A 19,237-nucleotide genomic window follows, 5' to 3' on the forward strand; every position below is an offset into this window, starting at 1 on the left:
GAAAAACTGTAATACAAAGAAAAACAGATCTGTAACCGTCATAAGATGTCTCTTTGCGGCCTTGATAGAGCAAAAGGACAAACGTCACAAAGGTTTTGGAACATGCCGCCGCCACAGCAGTAATTATTTTTCATGATCTCTTACCACTGTTCTGCTATGAACTGGAAACACTGCCTTGTTTATTCTTGTTTCACAGCAAGGAGGAAAAACCTAGTTCATATCCTCACAGTGCAAGCGGCCATTGGAAACTGGAAGACTTTCTTTCCTTTGACGTCACAAGAAGAGTGGCAGTATGAGTTATCTGTTCCTTACCTCCGACAATCTAAAGACAGGGCATGTTTTGTACTTTCTTGGAGACTGTCTTGACTGTCAGATGCAAGGCTTAGGCTACATAGTTTTTGTTCTGTATCACTCTGCTTATAATCTTAAATTCTATTGTTCTTGCCCTCATTCTTCTGGATGAGAATTTGAGACTTTAATCTTAGTTTTGTTTCCCCAGTTAGGCCTTGCCTAGAAAAATGTTTTCACATCAACTGCTGACCATTGCAAGCAATATAATTCTAGAGGTCCTTGAGATGCCAGATATCAGTTAGTTATTCCATTAGGCAAGATTCCCTGTCTTATTTTTAGAGATTAGAAAGGAAAAACCAACTTCCTCTAGTTATAGTACTCTATAGAGCATGAGAGTGGCAGAACTGTGTGAGCTTTCCAGTGCTGCTAATCCAAAGCCGTGTTTTACAGCCAACCTGTTTTGGAAGGACTGCCCATTGACTGTATCTCAGCAGAGCAGTTTCTTACAGCTCATCCATCATCAAGATAAACTATCGACTGGTCACACACACCGTAATGGCATCTAGGAGGAAGATGGAGGTTTCAAAGCCTGGCCTCAAATTTATCTATGTTGTTTGACCTCTCCCTAAAAAAAACACTAACAGAGTTGCCAAATGGTTGTGGAAATTGGCTGGTAGGCATTTTAGATCCTTCTTCTCATGCCTCTCGTGCTCTGGGCTTATGATGCCTGCAACAATTTACAGAAAGACAGATCATGCAATGGAGATTAAAAACGGCCCTATGTATTCAGTCTGGGCTATTGATTCTGAAGGAGATCCTAATCTCTGTGAGAGATACCAGTAGGGATGGAAATATCATCTTTTTTTTTTTTATTATTCTTTGAAAATGTAGGGAAATCAATGTTCCAAGCTACAACTAGGCTTTTATGGAAGTTTGAGATACAGATAGATATAGATATAGATATAGATATAGATATAGATATAGATAGATATAGATATAGATATAGATATAGATATAGATATAGATATAGATATAGATATAGGTATGGTGAGAAGAAGAAAATCCCCACGAAGGGCAGATGGAGCCCAGCGTAAGTCAAGGAAGCTGGAAGCTGTGAGATGTATGTCAAACGATGTACTTCCTTGAAGTCACCACAGCCCAAGGGAGTATCAGTATCCCATAGCTCCTTTGCTCAGACATTTCTGTGTAATGTACAGACTACATACCTGTGTGATAGCTCTGGCCCCTTTCAAACTCCCAGCCTATGGGTTTATTCTTTTGCATGAGAAAATAATCACCTTTCCTGAGCAAGATCTGACTGCTGAGTCTTCATTAGTCTTCCTAACTTCCATCCTACAACAGCTAGCATCATTGGTTACCAAGGACCAACTACATATTACATACTACCCTTGGGAATTCGCAGATGATGAAATAAGCAAGTTTGTGGGACTGAGTTTTTAGTACCATCCATTTGGAGATTGTTGAATCTCTGCCTTCAATTCGTTTTATTGTGCATAATTAATATTGAGCAGGCTTTTCTGACAGTAATTGGCCAGAAGTAATTAGTTCAATTATTTATTTCCTGAGGCAAGTCACAGAAACTCAGGAAGACTCTACTGGAAGGCCTTCCTGTTTGCTGAAGAGCAATTTCACCTCACCTCACTAGGGTATCTGACATATAATATTCATATTTAAAGTACATATACAAATTGATTGACATACCTATACCCTCATACTAGTATGAGCATATCCAAGACAGTGAATCCACCTTATGAAGTTTGGTGTATTTGTTCTTTTGTTTTCTATCTACTCCTCCTACCACCTGACCTCCAAGAGATCACTGATATGCTGTCACTGTATATTTGCATCTTCCAGAGTTTTAGATGGATGGATGCATACTGCTTATACCTTTTTGTCTCAGTCTTTTATTTGGTGTAATGATAGGAGAGCATTCACATTGTTGTCCATGTCAAGGTTCTGCTCCTTTTCATTGCAGACAGTGGCCTCTCATACAAATGTAGCCCATTTGTTTATCCACTCATTTGTTGTCAGAGTGATTTCCCACTTTTTACTGTTGGAAATGGTCGTCATTTTGAAAGCATCAGTCCCTAAGACATTGTCTCTTTGAATCCTTATAACCATGCTATAGTTAAGTGATGACATTCTTACCTTCAGAAGGTGCATTAGGAGTCTCTGAAGGGAAATTCATTGGCTAGCATCAGACAGTAGCACAGCTGAGATTCAAACATAGAGCAAACAAGAGTCAAAGCTATGAGCCTAGAGGCTGTCTAGCCCAGCCTGGAAGGACAGGTACTTAAAGTCAGAAACCACAGAAGATAAGCCCAAAGACTGAAGTCAGTGTGAGTTGAGTCTTCTATGAGCAGGACCCTCCTATATCTCTCTGTGAGGCAGAAATCCACTATGATAAATAAAATCCTATGCCTGGTGCTGTCCCATTGCATCTGGAAATGAGCCACCTAGACTAATGGCCTGCACATAATGTGTACTTAATAAACAACTACTGAAGGAGCAAATGCTTAAATGCTTGAGCGGATGAATGGGCAGATAGGCAGACAGGTAGAAAGGTGAGTAAGGAAGTTAGTTATCTGATGGTGGATTCATCTAGCCATCCCATAGTTACCACAAATATCTCTCAAGTCCTAAGACCAAGCAGGTCACCTGGAGAATAAGTCAGCTCTCATCCCAGCAGACAGTACAGACTGTTCAGTTAGCAAAGAGTATGCGCAGCTGTGAATTCATACAAGTCCAGGGACCCACACCCACTCTTTAGCATCTGAGGACATATCCATGGAGGAGGCGAGAGCTATTTGTACTGAGAGCTGAGAACTTCAACAGCAGGCTCCATCCTGCCCTTGCAAAAATGCTCGTTGGCTTCCCTGGGCCTCACATTCTGTCCATGAGCCTTGACAAGTTCCTGCTGGTGGAAGCTGGCCACGCTGTTGCTGACTTCATCTGGCAGAGGCCCTGATGCCTGGGAACCCAGGTTCTAGCCTCATCTCTGAAAACTCCACTGGAGACAAGTTTATTAACAGGCTGTTGTGTTGAATGCTGCACATGCACGCATATTTCCCATCTTCATCCAATGACATCAGGGCCGCTCTGGAGCCAAGATAAACACACACTGTTCATGTGACTAATTTCCTGAGAACTACGGAGGAGACTGCTGGGCCTCCTCCTGTCTCCTTCTTGCTTCCCTTCCCCACTCATCTCTTGAACTGCACTGAGAACATTGGGGTGAATGACCATAAAGCTTAAGCAGAAGCTACAGCTTTGTGGAAGCAGACTCTAAGAGTTCAGTTGCAGAAGCAGGCAGCTCACTACAGTCATGGACTTTGACCTGGAGCTCAGCATGCACTGCAGGGGTCATGAGGTGAAAACACCATTCTGGAAGTGGTTGGCAAGTCCAGTGATTGTTTTTGCAGAGGTTTAACCCATCTGGATTCTTGAGAGGACTGCCACCTGCATGAGGGTAGAGACACTGTGTCTTTGTTTATGTTATCCTCTAGTGATGAGGAAATTGCTAAGAAGATGGTTGACACTAAGCATGTATGTCCCAGATGAATGAGTTATCGCTGCTGACACCCAGATATATGACAATGTACCAGGAACAGGAGAGCCTGAACGGAGGAGAGTCAGGACAGGGTGGGAGGTGGCGAAGCGCCAAAGATAAACAAGAAATTGACAATGAGGACAGGTTTTGGAGAGTAGGACTATGTTGCTTCCTGTAATGATGGGGAAACTCCTTAGTCACCAAGGCCAACCCAAGATTAGGGGAAATTTCCAGCCTACAGAGAGAAAGCTGGTGGCAAGCACACTTCTCTACTCTTTCACTGTATCTGATCTCCTGGGTGGAGCACCCAGGGAGAGGCATGAGTGGAGGATGAAAGCCCAATGGCCTCTAACACGAGACAGATATTGATCATAGATCTATCTGGCTCTGCTCTTACCTGCTTCTTGCTCTAGTTGCTGATCATCTGTGAATTTTAGCATTTTAAAGGGGGGATTAAGTACCATTGTTTATTCATGCAACATCCGGTTAGTGATGATAAACACGGATCTGATGTTATTGGGATTTGAGCTCATAGTGGTGAAGGAGAAAATGTAGGCTTCCCTATTGTAGGTTCATACTTTAAAAGGCAGAACAGACGATAAAAAGGGTATTTGTCTGCTACACATGCAGCATGGGGCAGTTGTTGGTTAGGGCTTCCACAGCCCACCCTGAATGAGCATTCTTAGTTGCTCCACTTCTATATACCATGGAAACATCAGGGCACTAACTGAACACGCAGTAAGGTCTCCTATTGTGCCCACGGATGCCTTGGACTCCATTCACATCTACCCAAATTATCCGTCAACGTTCTCCTCAAATGCTTTTGTATACAATAAGTATCAACTTCATTTTATTTCTAAGCTTCACTCAAAGGAACACACAAACCAGGTTGATGTTGCAAAGCCGATGTCTTGGTGCCACTCAGCAGCAACTCAGTTGCCACTTCCTCAGAGATCAGGCCAAACGAGCCACCTTTTCAACACCCACGACCATAATCATGACACTGGAGTTGGTTCCCAGTCTTTATAGTCTGAGTAAGACACAAGTGAAACATGGGGGCACCATCCAACACTGCTATGAACATATCACCGCACATTCTTGAAAACTAAAAGTCTGGAGTTATTTTGATTGTGTGTTTGTTTCTTAATTTTCCTTCATCATCCTTACGACTGCAGTGCAGTAGAAACTTTTAACTGTCTCTTTAGTTGTTTTATACCCAGTGCCCAAACGATGGCTGAGACATAGTTAGTACATAGTAAATATCAGCTGAAGAAGTACATTAAGAAGTAAAAACCCTGATAGCTGTTCCTTTTCTACATCATTTTCCAGTATATGCTTCCATTTATTTTTTTACATATTCATTAGGGAGAAAAATTGAATGAAATGGTCCCAACAAGCTCACTGACCAGCCATTAAAGACAACCACTACAGAAATGTCACAGGGCAAAATAAGGGGCCAGTTATGATGCTTCCTGTTGACCTGTTGATTTTCCCTGCAGCCAGGAAGGTGTATAAAATATTCGTCTTAGTGGGCAGACCCCCCAGAAGCCTACTGAGAATGCTCCAGGGACTGGTTCCTGTAAGCTTCAAGGGTGTGACCACAAGACTCCAAGACCACAAGCAGCAAGAAGGGTGTATGGCAGTTTTCATTTCCTAAATAGATGATCCTGAAGCCTGCCTGAGGCACTGGATAATATAGAATCCAGAGGCTCTGCCTGAGTCCTTGTCCAAGCAGCTTAGGCATGGTGGGGTCAGAGAAGACAATTAGCATTAAGTTGTACAGTCATAGAAGTCAGACAGATCCCCTGCAGGAAGCCAGTTCAGGGAAAAGAAGGTTTAGGTAAATTAACATACTTAAACATTTAATTTCACTTAAACATTTAAGATGGCCAGCCACCTGATTCTTCTCCTCCAAAACAAAGATTTGGTGGGCATTCTGAAGGAGAAAGAGAATCCATCCAATTCCTAAATATATCATCCCCCATGATCCTTCAAGCAGATGCAGACCCCAGCTCTGTCTCTTTACCTTGGGGAGTCTGTCCTTGGTGTGCTTTTGTGTCCAGTCTCAGGGGATCCAGTACCTTCACACTTCCATGGGCATGAGCATATGTATGTGTGTGTATGTGTGTCGTGTGTGTGTGTATATATTTGCTTTTGCTTCTGTTTTCAGTAAAATCTGTTTGAAGGCTGGTTAAATGAAAAGAGAGGAAGAATTTACTCTTACAGCCCTAAGTGACCTCACTCTGGTGGCATCAATATTTTTTAAAAAACAACCGTAGACACAGATGCTGAAGAACAGAGCCCTGTACTGGGTTTTTCTATTAAAGCCTTTGTGCACCAGGCTTGTGGCACACTTCAGAGGGATGCTGAACTACACTGCCTCTGAGAAAGCTGAGAAGAAACCCAGGATTCCTATAAAGTCTGTGCTTATTCCCTCTCCTACATCCCCACCTAACCTTCCTCTCTCCTGGACAGCCAAGCAGTACTTTATCCTCCGTGAGCCAACTCAGAGCCGTAGTAGTCATTTAGTTGATAGCATCTTCCAAGAAGGGTGGCAAAGAAGCAACTATTTGAGCAATAACTATGTGCTTCATATGTCTTTGTTCAGAGCCAGGCCAGTCCTAGAACTGACAAGTCTGAACATGTTGGTTCCAGGGTCTGTCTATCTGCAAGTTACTTAACTTCTCCAAGCCTTGGTTTACTCACTTCTACAATAGAGACAAAATCAGGTTGTTAGGAATGGTGGTGATGTGCAGAGGACCCCACAGCACACCACAGAGATCCTTGTACGTTGACGATTATCACCACACTGCTTACAACTGCTAAGTTACAGAGCCAAAATATTTATCCTACAGCAGAGGAACAGATAAAGAAAATGGGGTATATTATATATACACAATAACTTTTTTTTTAGCCATAAAAAACAAAATTATGTCATTTGCCGGAAAATGGAACTTGAGATAATGAAATTTAAACAGTCTCCAAAACACAGCTATTCTATAAGTTCGCACTCATTTATGTATCCTGGATTTTATATAGGTGCATAAAATCAAATGACATGAAAGCAGAAGCAAAATGATCTAGGAGACAAAGAACTATCAGGGAGAGGGGAAGGCAAGAAAAGAGAGGATGGCTGAGGACTGTGTTCAACATTTAATATAAACTTGCACAAAAACCTAAAAGATAAATTTTAAGTTGTGGGGAGGCTAGACGGACAGATATATCAATAAAGTGCTTGTCTTGCAAGCGTGAGGACCTGCGTTCAAATGCTCAGAACACTTGTGAAAAGACACATTTGTGGTAGGAATGACAGCAAGTGCTTAGACCGGCACAGTGGGAAAGTAGAGACAGGTGGATTCCTTAAGGGGCACTACCCAGACAGTCTAGCCTACTTACTAAGGTCCAGGATAGTGAGGGACTGTATAAAACAAACAAACATACATACAAACATACAAGCCGGAAAAAACAAAACACGGTGGATTGCACGTAAGGACCCACACCTAAGGTTGTCCTTTGTCCTCTGCACACATATACCCACATACATGAACATGCACACACCTACACAGGCTCACAAAAAAACGGTGGTGAGCACACAAGAGCAGGTCTGTACTAAAAGCTAAATAACACGGCCATCACCGCTGCCCTCCCCCTCCTCAAGGGGGAACCGAGGCTCCTGGGAAGAACAACTTTCCCCGAGGTCGGAAAGTGACCAGTCATCCAGATGTGCCTGGTTGCGGAAGCTAGGCTCCCTTCGTGGGATGGGCTGCTGCTTTTGCAGGCTGTGGCTTTGCAGTGCCTGACACTTTGACTCAGACAGAGATGATTCCTTGGTTGGGAAACAGTGATCTGCTGCCAGCCCTCAGTTCCTCCCCCACTGCTCCAGACCTGGATCTTGGAGCCAGCATTGCTGATTCAGGTCTGCACTAGAGCAGAGGCCTTACTGCACAGCACCCTCTCCCGCCTTTGTGCAGCCTAACAAAGCCTGGTGTGATTAAGGTGGCTAGAGAATTCGGTGAGAGTGCACATATTCAGAGGAAGCATGGGGAACAGAAACAAGTGATAAGAAACAATCCCCCATTTAGGGAAAAAAAAATCTAACAAAAGCCATCCTTTTTACGTGCTGTATCCATGAACATTTTTCCTTCTGCAGGGAACTCCTGTCATCCTGACTGTTAGTAACGTCTTGTTTCGTGCGTAGGAGTTGTCAGGCACTGTGTGTTGGGCTGGTGTTGGGGAGGTTTCTTAAAGAACAAAGCAGGCAAGATCTCTGCCCAACCAAGTATCAAAGCCAAGTGAGGGGAGTGAAATATTAAGCAAATCACAATACTAATAAACACCCAACAGTGAGTCTGATACATATTAAGGGAAATTGCAAGGCTTTGTTACAAGGCTCATACCTGGGGACCAGATCTTGAATCATACGTGGATCACATTTATTGTGATGCTTAAAGCATAAGCAATGGTCATGAAAAAAGGAACAAAAAGGACTTATATTCTCTAAATAGAAATAATTTTATAAAGGTCAAACCACCTAATTCACTTAATCTCTGGGAAGTATTTGGTGTTTTAGTTTTCATCGGAAAAATGCTTCAAAAGTTTAAAAAAAAAAGTAATTATTCCTGGCATCTGTTTTTCATTCTTGCTTGGATAGTCTGAAAAGAATGTGGAATGATCTGGCAGAAAATAACTGACTTTCCACTTTATGGACTAGGACGAAGTTAAGGTCAAGGGAAGATTACTTACTAACCTTGGAGACTAAGGATTTGACATATTTATATGTGACACTCTGTCACAGACACTTAGGATAGCCAAAATGTCAACTAAGAAGGCATTCATGAAAAGCCATTCGGATTTCCAAGGGGCAGCAAAAGGAAGAAAAAATACAAACAACATGACCCTGTATACCTAAGGAAGACGTCACCTGAGAACGTGCAGTTTGTCATAATGAACAAAAGCCTCAGAGTTGCTTGCGTGGGCACTCCTCTTCCAGGATTTTTCTTGAGCAGAGGGCAGGGATGTCTGCGAGACCCCAGAGCTATCTATGGCGTACAACAGCCAGAGATAACTAACAACAAAACTGGTCAAATCAGTCCTTGAGCTCTTTATGTAAATAGTGGCCATTCTCGTTTGTCCTGGGTCATTTGGCTGTTTTCAGGCTGTTCAGTATCTCAAAGTTCCACTCATATACTGGTAGAATCTGTCAGTCCTTTAGAGAATTAGAACTCCCGCAAGCCCCTAATCACAGATTTCCAAATGTTTCAGCCTCCTAGTGGTGGGTGCTTCAAGTTAGACAATGGAAAATCTGATCACTACGTAAGTAAGAGAATTTGCTCTGAAGTAAACTGATATAGAAAAACGTTCACAATACAAGAAAAGAAAAAGCCACATCATGGAAGGTAGAGGACATCATCACACATTTTTTATCCAAATCCACACAAAAGACAACCCCCTCTCTATACACAAATACTTGAACATTCCAAAAAGTTTACGATAGAATTCTCTCCATTCGGTGGAAAGGACTGTCATTTGCTGTTTTAGATGCTTCCTATTTTCTGTTAGAGAATATTTGTCTAATTTAGTTGTGTGTGTTTGTGTGTGTGTGTGTGTGTGTGTGTGTGTAAGTGATTGCAGAGGAGAGAAGGTCACTGGATCCTTCGGAGCTGGAGTCATAGGTGCTTGTGAGCCGTAAGACATGGGTCCTGGGATCTAAAGCCTGGTCCTCAAAATTGAGAAGCAAGCATTCTTAACTACTGTGCCATCTCTCCAGCTCCCACTTTCTTTCCTCTTGACTATAAATCTTCCCTTTATAAAAAGGAAGAAGTGTATTTCCAAACCGGGAACCACCCTCAACAGGTTCTTCCCATTCCAGTTCTTGTTTTGATTTAGTGTAGAAGACAGGGACAGCCTCAAAAACAATGGGTCACAGTTCTAATACTCTAATAAGCACTGGGCTGTATTACAAGAGAGCAGTCAGTATGCAGGATCCAAAGCTTGGTGAGCATTCAATGAATATGTGTTAAGTAGAGCCATCCTCTTTTGCCTTAATTGGATTAGGTTCTTGCTGAGACACACTCCAAGTATCTGTTGGTCTATAGATATATGACATGTTTATTTTATTTTGTATGTATGAGCATCTAGCCTACATGTATGTATATGTGCCATGTGTGTGCCTGGTACTTGCAGTGACCATAAGAGGTGATGAAATTTCCTGGAACGAGTCATGGATGATTGTGAGCCACCACGTGGGTGCTGGGAACAGAATCTGGGTCCTCTGCAAGAGCAACAGATACTCTTGGCACTGAGCCATTTCTTCACTCCCTCTACTACAACTTTTAACATCATTTCCATCCAATTGCTATTTAATTCTTCAGAAACACGTGGCAATGCTGAAGATGTAGTTGATTGTCATAACTGGGAGATGTTCCTGTCATCTGGTAGGGGGAGGTGAGGGATGCCGCCAGCCATTCTGTAATCCATTGAACTCCTAAAATGAGAACTGTCTATCTAGAAATGCCAACATCATGCTTGCTGTTTGCTTTATTTAAACTTGTTTATGATTATCTATTATAATCTTGCCAAAAATCACTTATGGAAGATGACTGCAATTATTAATTGAGTCTGAATGAAAACTGGAGCCTTGAAACTGCTTTCCAATGGCCTTTAAGGGTAGACTGCAGCTTTCTGGTTGGCTACTGCAGGATTCTCCAGATGATGTTAAACTCCTTAATACGCAGTGAGCCAAAGCAGAGGACTTGAACAGTTGTCACCAATGAGTTTTGAATCATTTGAAAGCACAAGGTGAGTGCCTTTCCAGCATCATCTGTTCTCTTGGCCATTTTGAGCGTAAGAAGGTCCAGTTTTGACACTGGTGGATTTTTATGAAACTAAATGCCCATGTTCATGAATACTTCCCTGAACGCGAGGTAAATTTCACATGCATTCTATTAAATTGAAGGAATTACTCAGGAGGAAGAGCAATAAAGGACATCACCTGCAGGTATATCATCAGCCTCACGATCATGGAGTGAGAGGAAAGATTCCAAACTGAAATTAAAGTACATTATTCTCCACCTTAATTAGTCTTTAATATTTTTCTCTAGCACAAAGTGTTTTTCATATTTAGCATAATTTCTCTTGATAGAAAATAATTTCTCTCAATTCTTAGCATGATATTAAATCACCTTTTCTAATCTAAGTGCATACCAGACAGCTTTTAAAAAAAACCTTTAAACCCACAATTATCTTTGTAAATAATAGACTTTAAAAGATCTCAAAACGTCAAACCTGAAGCCCACTTCTAGCATACAACATGGCCTCTTCAAAGACTTTTACTAGTAGACACACATTATATTGGGTTAATATTGACCCCTTCAAATACCCTGATATTCTGTTTGTTTTCTAGTTATGTGCATCACAGAGGTTACATATAGAGGTTTCACGAGTACTGGGAATCAAGAACACCTCCTGAAGAACAACTGCAAGAGAGGGGAACACCTTTTCACTTTGCACAATTCCAACCATTTGTTTAACAGTGCTTACCGGTTTCTATCAAACTACATTAAAAAAAAAAAACTTCAATTTTACATTTCCTCAAGACAGCTGAATGAGTTAACTGGCCTACAGCCATTTGCAATTAGAGTACAGCCATTCACAATTAGAACTGCAGGCTTAGTTAGTTGTTAACTTCTACAACCACGTGCTTCCTTCAGTGAACACATGTGGAAAGTTTTCCTGGAAGCTGAGCATCACCAAAGATTGTTAGTGATCTCAGAGAAGAGCCTACTTAAGCGGGAGCATTGGAAGATTCAGGGCCTAATTCAGCAGGAAGCAATGCCATTTAGGTGAAGAACAATGATAATCATGATGGACCACAAAGAAGGTACTGGAAATGAGGTCAGCAGGAAAATGAAACCAGCTCCCAGGTCTACCCAGGTGTGCAAACTCTTTGCTCAGCGTAACAGCTATGCCAGTGACACTGATTCAGCAGCACCCTATTCAAATGCCTAGATAAATTCAGATATTTATCTAAATTCAGAATTTAAAATTAATTCTTCAACAATGCAATCTTTAGACCCACAAGCTATGCGAAAGCACTTTTCTGTTGTTCTGCCAATATCCTAAGAATGCACTGCCTTTGACTCCCATGGAAATGTTTTCCATGATTGTTTCTCATCCAAGATACTGTCTTTTCTATGTGTGATGAGAAGAAAGGTCACACGGCTGAGTTGCACGTAGGAAAGCAACATAAGAAGATTAAGTGGATGTAGCAAAAACTGAAATGACTTGCTCACATCAGATAGTGTCTGAAGAGAATGGCCAGTGCTCAACCCCATGCAACTGTATTTCTGCATGAATAAAATTCTAGATCCTCAAATGTTTCAGCTGGCAATATAAACTTGTGGGCTGGGATTGTAGCTCATGGGAATAACATTTACCCAGAGTACACAAGGCCCTTAGTTCAAGACCTAGTATTGATCTATATATATATGTATATACATATACATATATGTATGTACATATGTACATACATATATACATATGTATATGTATGTATATATGTATATATGTATATGTATGTATATATGAGCTTCTATATAAAAGCTTATTATGACTTTTTATATATAAGTTTATTTATAAAAATTCATACATTTATACAATATTTCTCTGCTAGATAAACCATATCTACAAGACAGATTTCATATGCCAATTTGGTACAGCAATATGGACGGGATAGCATTAATTGTCAAGCTGACACAGTTTAGAATCACCTGGGGGGAGAGTCATAATGAGGAATTGTCTGCACTGGGCTGGCCGGTGGGCATGCCTCAATTAAGCTAATTGGCGTGGAAACACCCAGCCCACCGAGGGAGGCACCATTTGCTGGGCCGAGTCCTGGATAGCTTAAGGGTGGAGAAATTGAGCTGAGCACAAGCAAGCATGCTTGTGCATATTCATTCTCTCTGCTCTTGACTGGAGACGTGATATGATTAGCTGTCTCAATCTTCTGCCATAGACTTCTCTGCAATGTGAGCTGGAATTGTGAGGTAAAATAAACCTTCCCTCTCCAGCACTGCTTTTTTTTTTTTTTAAGAGAATTTTATCGCAGAAACAGAAATGAAAGTAGGACAATGGACAAAGAAAATGGAAAATGGCTAATCAGAGACACAATAGTAGAACCACTTCTCTAGTTATTAGTGGATTCTTGGGTCTTAATTACAAAGTACTTTTCCTGAAAGTGTTATCACACTTAATGTTTCTGACACACAAGTCAGGCTGTTCGAGCTTCTAAATACTCCGCCAGACACAGAATTCTCTCAAGAAAGTAATGGTTCAGGGGAAGACAATAGTAGTTAACACTTTTAAGATCCTAGCTGTCTCTGAAAGTCATTATCAGGGCAATGGTAAGAGACCCCAGCTTATAGACGTGCTGCTAGGCTGATTGCAGACTTCTGGAAGAGAAAACACCAAGTGCCACTGAACGCGAGACAATGCCAGCTATCTCTAGGGGAAATGCAAAACAGAAAGAAGCAAAGAGAAAAGATATTCTCATCGGGCTAGTAATGTTTACAGCCTGTGAGGAGTGCCAGGAACATCTCAGGGAAAGGCATTGTGTTTATAAAGTAAGGTCAAGTTCAATATTCAAGCATAGCACGCACTGCACCGCTGAGAAGACAAGTCATTTTTCTTTAGCACAGTGGTTCTCAACCTTCCTAATGCCACGGCTCTTTAACACAGTTCCTCATGTTGTGGTAACCCCCAATGGAAAAAAATTATTCCATCGCTACTTCATAAATGTCAAACTGCTACTTTTATGAATTGTAATGTAAATTTCTGATATGCAGGCTATCTGCCATGTGACCCCTGAGGGGGTCATGACCCTCAGGTTGAGAACCACTTCTTTATCAAGACTCTAAAAGTGATGATTCATGTCTGTGCTATCCCGCTTCTTCTCCCTGCACTTGAAAACATAAAGTCTAATATTTAACATTTCTAAGATGTTTCCAGACAATCTGCAGTTGACAATGACAATACAGAATGAATTAGTGATGGATTATTCTAGGCTCGGTTCCATTTTTTTTTTTTCATTGAGACCTGAGATATCTTTCACTCGTTTACTTCCACACAACTGTGAATCAGCAGAGTGACCTAAGCTGGGGTGTGGAAGCACTGGGAGAGCAGCATTTAAAGTTAAAGGCGTGGGAAAGGAAGATGGATACCTGCTCAGGCTTCAGCCCCGGCGGGACCCAGGCGTACTCTTCCAAAGCACAGCCCGAGTCATCATCGGAGGTCGAGTTCCTCTGGAAGTCAAACATGAGCTTGCTGATGGTCTTCTCCATCTCCAGTGGCATCACTGTTACCATGTGCTCCTCCTGGGGACACTTGCAGTGCAGGCAGATCTTCCTGGAGGCAGCAAACACAGCAGGTCAGAAGGAAGAAGAAAGCCATTTGCTTTTCAAGAGGCTCCTAGTCACCAGCCTTTGGATCTCAACCCATAAACGGTCACCAGCTGTGATCTAGAGAACACTGGTTTATAAAGGACACAAACATACATGTGTCATATGAAAGCACGCACGTAGGAGCTCACCAAATACCACACACACACACACACACACACACACACCCCGCAGACCTATAGCTATAACCATAACCACAACTCCCTTTACTGTAATATCCATTGTAATAGATTTAAGTATATAAAATCCCCACACTAACCAGAAATATTACCAGATATGACAGATACTGACATGTCCTTTTTAAAAGCTCTTAAATCCAAACAAGAAAAAAAAAAAACCCAACAGATTATAAAAAGAAACATGGGTATGATTTTATTTTATTTTTTTTAGGATCAAGAATAAATGTTTCCCCCTAAAACAAAGGTGGCCACAAGATCCTTATAGGAAGATAATCCACCACCATTTAAGGTCCATGATTGGGAGTCTTAATCAGAAACTTAAAATGTAGTATTTTATTTAAGTTCAGATATCTGAATTATTTTTTTCTGAGAGACAGAGAAAGAGAGAGAGAGAGAGAGAGAGATGTTTCTTGGGTTCTGTTTCCCTTTGTGAGATAAGATGGCCTAGAGTTCACCAAAAGGGCTAGACTGGGAGCCAGCCAGCCCCGGGGAACCGCCTGCCTCAGCCTCCCTCTGCCTCAGTAGCGCTGGAGTTACAGGTGTGTGTTATCACAGCTGACCCTGTTCCTCTTGACTGAGCTCTCCTTCTGGATGTGTCTGAAGTACTCCATAGCACCAGTCAAGGATGCGAATCCCTCGACCTGAGCATCTCCTTCCAGGTTTCCGGCTACTTCCTACTCCGGGTCTAAATATTGTCACAGCGAAAACGGTAAGGTCAAGCAGCACACACGTACCTCTCTCTCTTACCAATAAAATAAGCAGAATAGAATGGAGGAGACAGACATTCACCAACTATTCCCTGTGTATGCTGATCTCTTTGTAGCATTCTATAAAGGCAATGAAAGAGCCCAGAATTCTAATCTCCACATGTCTGAATTTTGTGACAACAGCTTTGTTAAGATAATTCACATAGCATAAAACCCACCCTTCCAAAGCATATAATTCAGTAGCTCTTAATATAGTTAGGATTTCACAATCTCCACTAATTTTAGACACCCCCACTAAACACATGAGCATGAACAGAAACTTCTCAGAGCCCAAGCTCACATAACCTGACAACCACTAATCTTTCTGTCTAGGTTGGTTTTGCCTATTTTGGACATTTCACATAAAAGAACCATGCAAAATATAATCTTTTGAAACTAGCTTCTTTCAGATAAAATAATGTTATAGTTTATCCATGCTGCAGTATACATCAATCTCTTGAATGGCTTTATTTATTGCTGAGGAATAGTCCATTGCAGAAATGCATCACATTTGTGCATTTATCAACTGGTGGCTATTTGGACTCTCTATTCTTTTGACCAATTCTAATGTCAATGTTTAGGTTCAATTTTATATAGATCTATGCCATCATTTCTCTTAGGCATATACCTAGCAACGGAATCACGACATCACACGTTTATCATCTTGAAGAACTGGCAAACTGTATTCCAAAACAGCTAAACAACTTTAAGTCTCACCTTTGATGAAGGCAGCTCACATTTTGTCTAACTCTTGCCACAAGTGTGATGGTCTATCTTGTCAACTCTGGCCACCCTAGTGGATGTGAAATTGTATCTAATTGGGGTTTTGATTTGCATTTTCCTAAGGGCCAGGTTAGGGAAGTTGATCACCTTCTTAAGTGATTATTACATGCCTTCTTTAGAACTGTTGGAAGGAACCTATAAAGGGAGGGCAGAGTGAAGAGCCAAAGGAAGGCCTGGCGAGCCCTAAACACAAATTTACAGAAGACACACTTGACTTCACATGGAATAACTGTTCACTCCTAAACAACAACAACAACAAATCACTCAGAAAAGCAAAGTCAAGTAGAAAAGGGGAAAGAAAATAAACCCAGTAAATCAAAACCACAAGGGCTTTATCTGTCTTCTCTGTTAGCTGCCAGCCTTCTAGCCCTCATTTATAATTAACTGGAGCTCCCACAGCAAGGCATTTTTATTTGCAAAGATTCTTAACCTTTGAGTGATTCCATGACAACTGGAGACACTAATTTAATAATCTCCATTTACAAGTTGAAAACCCAAGTCCTAGGTGCTTTGAAAGGAGCAGAGACAGGTAAAACCATGAAGGATCTCTGGCTCCTCAATCTCTCCCTTCCCTTTTGGAAAATATGGTGGCAGTCAATAGCTTTCTCTTTTGATCGCCAATTAAACAATTTCACTCAAATGAAGCATAATTAGGAGTGTGTGTGTGTGTATGCATGTGCAAGCATGTGCATGTGAATAAGAAGACATTTGGATTTTATAAGAAATATACATTCGTGAACATAGAATCTGCTGGTAAAGCAGGATTTCATTAAGCAAATATTCGTGCATGCTTGACTGTACACACACACACACACACACACACACACACACACAGAAACAGAGACAGAGAAAGAATGCATTAATTTCTCTCTGTCAGAGTTGACATTCTATCTGTACATAATTGGATTTGTCAATGACAGGTTTTCAAGAAACCATTCCTGAGAAAAAGAATGGAAATGCTGTGTTCACCTCCCTTCCCAGCCTTTACCCCCAAATAACCTCTGCAAATGCCTCACCATAGTCGCAGTGATCAATTCATTTGGTTCTGCAGCATGGAATCTACAATCCCCTCTTCTATAGACTGTACTATTGGCAGGTGGAGTCCATTTCCTGAACTATCTCAGCATAGCCCAGCTATCTCCACCAGCAACCACAGCATTTGCACGAAGACCAATGATTTCTGCCAATGAACTACTTGCACGGTGTGGAAGAATTCATTATAAATGGATGGGAGGGCGATTTCCAAGCACAGAGATTCTACCTCACTTGAGAACATTTCTGACAGGTACAGAGATGATTATTAGCAGCTTTAATCTTCCTTTTCTCCCCCCTTTACCAATTTTCCTTTTTAATCAAGAATTTTTTTGAAAAAGAAAATATAGGTGGGAAGCTTCATACATAAAATTGAGCTGTCTAAACTAAAGCTACAAGACTCTCAACCTTCTCTCCAAACTTCAGGCAAATATGTGGTTCTCCCATACTTGGGGTTCCAAAGACACAAGTCTAAAAAGCATCCTCTTCCCTGGATCCTCCACGTAATTCTTAAGATCTCTCACAACAGGAACTATGTGCTTTATACCTTGGAAGATGGAAAGAAATAAAACAAAAATTTCTAATAGATAACACACAGAGACAGAGAAGCAGAGAGACAGACAGACATAGACACAGACACAGACACACACACACACACCCGTTAACTCTTAATCATGAAAGCCTTTATAAATGATGAATCTGGTCAAAGGAAACTGTTCATCTGGTTGCCAAGTCATTGTAAGAAGAGATACTCAGGAGTAGAGGCCATATCCCTGTGATGGATTAGACAGATCTCAATCAGGCAGATGACTGGGCATGTTCATAACGATGTCAGTGTGGATCACCACACACAACACACTTGGAGGATGCTCTTATGCAGGCAGTCTCTTGGATAGAAAGAAGCCTTTTCAGATCACAGTGAAAACTAGTATGAGTTCTAACAACAGAATTGATGCTCCAAGAAATCTAGGTAGTAAACATTTTTTAACTTCTTCAAGAGGATTTATGTTAACCCAAAATAATTGTCATGTTGGATGCTCTTATAGCACTCAGCCTGCCTACCACTCATCTGGATATTTTGAGTGTAGAAGCATCCTGTTGAGAGGCGGGATTACCTCTCTGCTTGTAACTCTGCCATCCCACCTCACCTGGGGTATTGGTTCCATAGCCTCAAGTTGGAGGCCAGATCAGGTTCAGGCTACCTGTACATACTGAGGGTGAGGTAGGCTGCTAGAGCATCTGAGGCCCATTGTAAACCAAAAGATGGATGGGAGGATTCAACAAGGGCATGCCTCGGGCAGCCAAGCAAACTATGGGCAAGTAAACCTCTGATAAAGACAAAAGGCTAACATAACCCAGAGGTATCCACAGCTTTTCCCCAACTGACAAATGCGTCCCTGGGTATTTAAGTTCTCTCATGACTATCATACCAAAAGCAAAAGAATCATTTTCTTCGCAGTAATAGAGGAAAGAGGGGACTATTTTTTTTGTTGTTTATTATACTTATAATTTAAAGTTACTGCTTTCTTCTCCTTAACCTACAATTAATGTAGAGAAAAGTCACAAATTACAGATAAGAAAGAAGGAGGGAAAAAAAAAACCTGTAAATATTCACAATCCCAAAGATAATCACTGTTAAACAGAAACAGCTGCTGGACCATTTTTTCCTTAATACTAAGAAGCTGGAGACCAGACTTCAATCTATGTGTTCCCAGGGAGCCAAGGGATAAGAGTCTGGCCTGGACAACAATATGTGAGACACATACAGACACACAGACACAAACACACCATTCTAAGCAAATAGATGTCCATTATTTAACGCAGATACCTAAGGTTGTTCTCATCTAGTGCCATTAACCAGGACTGAGAATTGACTAACTTAGGGTATAGGTAACTGCCAGTGTGGGAATTGAGTCTAACTGTAGGTTAGTTGTCTCACGCACAACAGATCTGAAAAACAGGTTTCATTTGTTGTCAACTTCCAATTTTCTGGGCAAGAAGAGAGAGATAAAGCATGGACAATTTAAGACCACTAAGATTTGGCTCTGAATTGTGTCTCTGTGTATCAGTCACACATTCTCCAATGCTGCGATAACTTAATCACTTCAAACCACCTAATGGAGCTGCTCTGTGGGAAGGAGCCTGGCTTCCTTCTCTGGCTCCACCACCCACCTTCCCTGC

The 19,237-nt window shown here is 41.4% G+C and overlaps 1 protein-coding gene across 4 annotated transcripts in view; it reads right to left on the reverse strand.

Annotated features, from left to right (window-relative positions):
- The window catches only part of Prickle2 (prickle planar cell polarity protein 2), a 331,379-nt gene that overhangs the window by 67,725 nt on the left and 244,417 nt on the right, over nucleotides 1-19,237 (reverse strand). For all 4 annotated transcript variants that reach the window (XM_060383771.1, XM_060383772.1, XM_021638249.2 and 1 more), the window contains one exon: nucleotides 14,080-14,263. In XM_060383771.1, the coding sequence (XP_060239754.1) occupies nucleotides 14,080-14,263 (184 nt within the window). The remainder of the gene's footprint in view (nucleotides 1-14,079; nucleotides 14,264-19,237) is intronic.

This window comes from Meriones unguiculatus, chromosome 5 (assembly GCF_030254825.1).
Source record: "Meriones unguiculatus strain TT.TT164.6M chromosome 5, Bangor_MerUng_6.1, whole genome shotgun sequence".
Taxonomy (NCBI): Eukaryota; Metazoa; Chordata; class Mammalia; order Rodentia; family Muridae; genus Meriones; species Meriones unguiculatus.